Below are 7,289 nucleotides of genomic sequence, written 5' to 3' on the forward strand. Positions count from 1 at the left end.
CTGACCAACTTCTAGTGTGAAAGCTGCACAAATTCAGGCTGGGACCGAAGTTGTGGGCTGGGGAGGTTGGTTGTGTTGGTGTAATGATGTATTAGGATCTGTTGACATTTAGATCTTCCAGTTGTGAGACGGGTTGGGGGATTTGACACCGGTGGGGAGGGTGGGACGCTCTGGGAGCGAGTGGGGCACTCATGATGTCTCTCACAAGATGTGGCCCTGGGCGGTTGTCCATATCAGAAACTGCCACTGCAAGGCAGTTTTGGTTTGACCTTTGAGGCCAACATAAGAACTGCTGGACAAACGGCCATACAACTGGCCATGTACAAGTCTGGTGTTGAATGTTCACAATGGAAATGTCACCATGAGTCTGAAATGACAAAATCTATCACTTGTTACTCCTCTTCCATATGGTCCTATTACAGCACAGCAATCACAGTATGTCCCAGACAGACAATATTTATTTTTAGGGCATTCATATAACATTTGTATTTAAAAAAATATATAATTCTGATTTGGCAGTATCTAAAGGCTCCTCTGTGAGTGTTACTATTTTTTCAAGTGCTTGAGGTGCTCAACAGGCTGTGCCGTCCTTGACAGAGAGAGTCATCTCACCTGTTATAAAAACGGCCACTGAGATATTGGCTGAAAGATATCACTTATGTCTAAACTGAAAACAAAGTTAGGTAAAGTAATTTTATTTATATAGCACATTTTCAGCAACAAGGCAATTCAAAGTGCTTTACATGAATTAAAAGGAAATACATACAAAATAACAAACCAAAGGAAAGAAAAAGAACAAAAAGAAAAAAAAGAACCAAAACGACTAATCTAAATCCTTTTCTGGTGTAAAGTGAGTAGTTAGTTTATAAAAAGTAGTAATATAGAAGTAATTAAGTAGTGACTGTTCCTGTTAAGTATTTCTGGATTCTAAGTTCGTAGTTATTCTAATTCTAATTCTAATTCTAATTCCATTTCTGGGCTGTATAATATTGATCTAAATAGTGCGTACTCCACAATTTCTATTACTAATAAACTAAAATAATCCTTTTCTGGGTTAAATAGGGAGTACTCCACCGTTTCTAACAAAACAAAACAAAAAAGAGGTAAGGACACATTAGGGCAAATGGCAACATTCAGACAAAACAAAGGGCAAAAACAAAGACATGAGTGAAGGCAGTGACGTCAAAGGGCCATGAAACCAGGTTGCTGAGGCTCCTGGCAAAGTCCGATAGAGGTGTTGTTATCGAGGCATTAGCTCCACAGCTTTGTGGATACAGGAGGAGGTGAGGTGGGAAGGAGCGTTATGTTTAGATATCTTCAAGGAGATTAGAAATATGCAGCCTTTCCAAGGCAACATGGGGAAAGCCAATTCAGATACAGAATGTCTGCGGCGGCAGCGTGTCGGTTAGTGTGTGTTACCCAGAAAGCAGTTGGGCACAATATCGCAACACCAACACCGTGAGTCAAACAATGACTGGGGCAGCCTACTATATAAAGTACTCGGGGACTTTTCCTTTATTGTTACACATCCACATTTGTACAATATGGAATAAATTATAACCTGATATTGTTTTACTGCGACTGTCAGTAAAACTCCGATTTGCGTCTCTGTCCAAGTAAGTCAGGTATCCGCAAGCTGAAATTCTGTCATGAATAAATCCAGGGTGAATCCCGCTGGATGTGTCCCTGCAAAAAATATAGAAAAAGGCAGGACAAAAACAGAGCAAGAGGAAATAAGTGTCCGCCTTCCCCGAGAGCAAGAGGACATGGGACATGACAAAATGTGGCTTATTTTCCATAAGATGTCTTATTTCCATACACTTGAGGACTGTCATCTGATAAAACTTAAACTCTTTTTTTATAAGTCAGGGTATGGAAATTCAACACTTTCCAAAATAAAGCCCTACAGAAAAAAATGTAAGTAGCAAAGCACCAAATATTATGAACAAAATGATCTGCAAAAGTAGCACTAAAGATATTGAAAGCTTTGGTACTGTTCTTGTTTATTGGGAAAAAGAAAAACAGATCCTGAAATAAATTATGAAAATAGATAAGCATGTCTCATTTAAGTAAATCCAAACATACTATGAGTCTGAAGGTGTATGATCAAACTTTGAAATATGATTGGATGCTCGGATGAACGTGGCTTCTCTACAGTGTGGCACGTACGTAAATGCCACAAGTCAATTGGAATAAACGCGGTGAAATGAGAACGGAAGTGAGGTCAAAATAAAAGCCCACCTCGCATTTAAAAAGAAAATACATCTCATTGGAGAACTGTAATGCAAATCTTTACAAGTAACTAGTGTTGTTCTCTTGTGTATGCGTGAAGAATATGTAGTGTCATGCCCGAAAGAGATGATTTAGGATAGAGAAACTTTACTTTGAAATACATCACCAGAACATTAAACGCTTTATGCTAGTGTGAGTTCTCCAGAGGCTAACGTGTAGCTTAAGTTCATGGAAGCATGTACAGGAAGGCTGACAGTAGAAACTGAAACTGGGACCGTTTGTGTTGTGAGTCGGAGTTACAGCCCATCCGCTGGAAGCTGCTGGTTGGTTCTCTGGTCAGGTAAGAGCAGCCATATCTAATACTGCGCCGAGCTCCGCAAAGAAACCAGGTCATTTAGATGGATATTCTGTATCAGCAACGCTTCTTCCACCTGCCACACAATAGTACAATATTTTACAGTTTGAGTTAAAGCAGCCTAGAGTTCGGCTTATGCTATGCTTTTGAAGCAACCCGATTTCACCACAAGGGATCTCATTTTTAGTTCACTTCAGCTAAAGTTCGCAGCTTAAAACCTGTACCAGTCTCAAAAAAAAGAGAAATTTACAGAATGAACATGTAAGAATAATTTAGCGTTTATTTGCCAAAAACAAACAAACAAACAAAACAACAACTGTTACAGTGCAGAGTGCGGAAATAATAAAAAAGATGAAGTCTATAAGTGAGTCCAAGGAAACACCTGAGTCAAGAGGCGCATTCCTTACCAATCAGCCGGGCGATAATCCGGGAAGAAGCATGACGAAGCGGAGCGGGAGGAGTTTACTTCCCTGAGGAAACTATTGTTTTCCCCAAAGATAACTTTTTGAGATAAATAATCTGTCCTTTTCTTCATTAATAAAATTTTACTCCATATAATTTAATCAATAGTCTGTGATCTCGCATATTCAACAGATCTGCGGATGTTGTTTGATGTTTAGGTTCATGTCTTTACCTTTCCACATAAACACTATTATGTTTATACCAGTCACATGTTATAAAAACGGCCACCAAGGTATTGGGTGAAAGATAAATCAACACACTCAACTCCTTCAGACTAGCAGCAGCATTTTTTTTTTTTTTTTTTTTTTGCTGGCTTATTAATCTATTTAAATAGTTTACGGTTAGATTTAGTTCAAAAACAGTCACTGGTATGGCACAATGATTGACTGAGAAGTATCAGCACATCAACGAAATATCAGTGAATTTAATTAATAATAGCTCATTAAATATTAAACAGATTTTCACATTTTTTGCTGGAAACTGTATTCAAACAGCTATCATAGTTACATGAACAAGGACATTTTTTAAAAAGTATTTTTGAATCGGATTGATACATGGTTGAGCAGATTAATAATATATAAAAAAATATTTCTATGCGTCTTTTTATTTAATTATTTTTTATTGTAAAGATGTATCTAAAATAAAATGATATTTTATTTTAGAAATAAAATAAAATATCAGAAGTAAACATGGAGGCTAACGGTGGAGCTTAGCTTGCATATTTGAAGTTGTTGTCCATATTAACAACTTAATCCTCATTATAGTCCGTGATACTTGTTGTTCTTCCCACTTGCGCGTATCAGGACGCAGAATTTGTTGAGTATCAGTGACGTACAGTTCAGTTGAAAGCGGCCTGGACGTTAGGTCGCATTTGAATTGGATACATATCGGAAATGGGTCGCATTCGAAAATAATCCGACCTGTGCTGTTCAGACTGTCATGAAAAGATCAGATCCAGGTTGCATTACCTATAAAAATAAAAATTGGAATCGGGTCACTTTAGGCTGCAGTGTGAACGCACTCTTAAGTTTATTCTACTTGGCGTCGCTCTTGTTCTACGTTTTATAGAAGTCTTTAGCCAGCTAGCAAACGTCTCGACGCGTGACGTCATTACCGCTTCTACTTTTTAAAATTATCATCATCATCATATAGAACAAACATGGTTTCGGCATCAGATGTATACAAATCTGAAGAACCTGAAGAAGCCGACCCAGGCTGCTTCCATAAATACAGAAGAAGTGAAAGAGCAAAGCAAAACAAACAAAAACAAAAAAACAAAAACAAACAGAAAAAAAAGCCATTAGGGGTTTTCCAACAGTTTCAGATTGTTTATCATATACAATTCTGCATCTTGATGTTTTTCCATGAATTTTTGAGATAAGAGGTGGCAGAGTTCCTTGTGAAAAGTGGGGAAAGATGGTTTGGCTTTAAGAAAACGACATTTGTGAATGAAAAACTTGCCCATAATAATTATTACATTTAGTAGCCTTTCAAATTTCTTTTCATTACCGCTTCTACATGTCACAACAGCGCGGCGGATGACGAGCAGCCCGGTAGCAGTTGTCTTTCTCTACATTTGATCGTGAGATTTGTTAATGGTAGAAAGTACTGGAATGGCGACTGCAAAAAAAGGCAACTGGTACCGAACTGTTCCATCATCCGCCACATTATTGTTACAAGCGTAGTGTGGATGATGTCAGTGTAGCTTAGCCTAGCACCGAATGTCAGCCATGACGAGGAACTTCCTTCAGAGGTTCGCTCACCCTGTGGGCCGCACTAATGTTATACTTTTATATCACGGTGGGGGCCACGAGACATCGTCCTGCGGGCTGCGAGAATGAGACCTCTGATCTAAATCAATGTTAGGGAATGATAAAAACTTAACATTTACGAAATCTGCTTTACTAATTCAATGGTCACAAACTAAGACCAGCATCTTTGCAATCATTATGAAGCTCCAGGCCCTTTTCTCTAATCATGTTTTTTATTGCCAGGGCATCACTATGGCATCATGGATATTTCATATGTATGTGATGGTGCTGTTGACCTTCATCAGCTGCAGCCAAAGCAAGAGGGACAAAGTCCTCTACTGTTCCGGTAAGAAGCAATAACGCAATGCTCCCCTCCCCCACTACTTTCTGTGAGATTTAACATGTTGGCAATTAAATCCTGCATCAGGTATTGGCATCAAAGAGGTAGGAGGTTATGACTGAGTGTGTGACTGACTGAAGTTTTGTGTAAACAACACAATTTCCAACAATACAGTAAGTTATTTTCCAAGAATCAAACTCTGGATTGTCAGTAATTTGAAAAAAAACTTTTTAAAAACAGCCTTGAGGGAAGGTTGCATTGAATTATTAAGGAGTATACAACAGCTTCCTATAGTCAAGATTAGAGACAGCAATTAGGCCTAAAGGAAGAAGCTGGAGATTATGCTCCAGCAGAAGATTGAAAGAGATGTGTGGTCATAGGTTTCAAGCATAAGTGTCCAATATCCCCAAACAGATCGCCCACCAGCCTTTTCTGTCACACCTGAAATATTTCATCTACCTTTGTCATGGATGCTCCTTCGGCTTTGTCACATTATTTAACAAAATCATGCGATGCTGGTGCTCCCATTTTCTCCCCGTCCCACTTTTCTGTCTCCAGAGGTCAGAGGAAGAGGCAGCTCAGGGAACAGGAACAAAGCCACAGTACAGTTCCACATTATGTCAGCCAGTCCAAAAGGCCTGTATAAAACAGCTATGTGGGATTCTAAATCACATCTTCCATCTTTTCTCACCCCGGAAAAGTTTCAATCACTGTGGAAGACTTGTTACTAGGGCTGTTGTAAAAGAATATTTTAGTAATCGAGTACTCTATAGAATATTTTTACGATTATCCGAGGAATCTCTCGCGCTCTCTTTATCTCTCGCTCTCATTCTCTCTGTCTCTCTCATTCTTACCGTTCACTCCAAAACTGTGATGACGTGATTCTGATGCCACAAAAGCTGTTGTAGTCCAACCATCACACCGCAAACTTTAACAATCTTTGTAAATACTTCAGTGTTCACTTGAACTGGAGATCCAACAGTGAAGCTGTCTTACAAAATGTGACAAAGCAGGCTGTAGTTCTTGAGGAAGTTTAGATCTTTTGGTGTTTGTAGAAAGATGTAGATCAGGGGTCTGCAACTCCACATCTTGGGGACTGGTGTCCTGCAAATTTAGATGCGTCTCTGATACAAAACATCTCAATCAAATAATCCGTATATTAGCAGGGCTAATACTGATGTGGTGATTCAGCCACTGAATCACCTCTGAATTAGGTGTGTTGGGCCAAAAGACACATCTAAAAGATGCAGGGTACCTGCACTGGGGGCCTGGACTCTAGTGCAGGTCACTGCATTTCTGTTGTATATAGATCTTCTACAACAGTGATGCCCAGTCTTAAAAAACGGTTGTCCTTCCTGTAACTTTTAGATCAAGGCTGCCCAAGTCCAGTCCTTGAATTGCTTTCTTTGATTGATGTGCATTGGGATGCATCTAAAAGTTCCAGAAAGGTAACTCTCAAGGACTGCACTTGGGCAGCCCTGTTTCCAGGTGTGATTCTCCAACACACCTGGATCAAATGGCAGATTCTCTCACCAGCAGTCTTTTATAATTAATAAAATCATGACCTAGCTCTGCATAAAATATTCTTAGAAATTTAAAACAAGATATTGGTCCGAATAAGAGAGATTATTTTTTTCATGTTAATTGCCATTAGCTCAAACTGTAATTCTGTCTTCCTGTTTTTTTTCTTTGTTTTTCCCCCCCAGCTTGTAAGGCGATTGTGGATGAGCTGAACTACTCAATCAGTCAGGTGGACCCAAAGATGACCATTAATGTAGGGAGCTTTAGACTCAACCCTGATGGGACCATGACAGACAAAAAGGTAGAGCATTAGTTGAATACTGTACATTTAAACCTCTTTGTTGTAACTGGAATCTGACTTTTCATACACATTTAACACATTTCACTGCTCTCAAGGCTTTGCTGAAGGTCCTGACCATAACTGGACATGAGGCTAAAATTATATTTTATCCTGCAGTTGATGTTCTTGAGAGCTTCTAAACGTGTCAGTGTTTAGGATCCTGAAATATTGAGATCAAGACTGCTATTTATACACAGAATTTCAAAAGGCAAAATATTTCTGAAAGTACATTTTATTTGGGTGGTTGAGAACTCAAGAAATCCATCCATCCATCCATCCATCCATCCA

The 7,289-nt window shown here is 39.0% G+C and overlaps 1 protein-coding gene across 1 annotated transcript in view; it reads left to right on the forward strand.

Moving 5' to 3' along the window:
* Positions 1-2,330: 2,330 nt before the first annotated feature.
* cnpy1 (canopy FGF signaling regulator 1) overlaps positions 2,331-7,289 on the forward strand; it is a 36,537-nt gene continuing 31,578 nt past the window's right edge. Inside the window, exons 1-3 of the mRNA XM_007543175.2 lie at positions 2,331-2,572; positions 5,044-5,146; positions 6,847-6,962. Of these exons, the coding sequence (XP_007543237.1) occupies positions 5,053-5,146; positions 6,847-6,962 (210 nt within the window). The 5' untranslated portion in view covers positions 2,331-2,572; positions 5,044-5,052. The remainder of the gene's footprint in view (positions 2,573-5,043; positions 5,147-6,846; positions 6,963-7,289) is intronic.

This window comes from Poecilia formosa, unplaced genomic scaffold, assembly GCF_000485575.1.
Source record: "Poecilia formosa unplaced genomic scaffold, Poecilia_formosa-5.1.2 Scaffold779, whole genome shotgun sequence".
Classification (NCBI taxonomy): Eukaryota; Metazoa; Chordata; class Actinopteri; order Cyprinodontiformes; family Poeciliidae; genus Poecilia; species Poecilia formosa.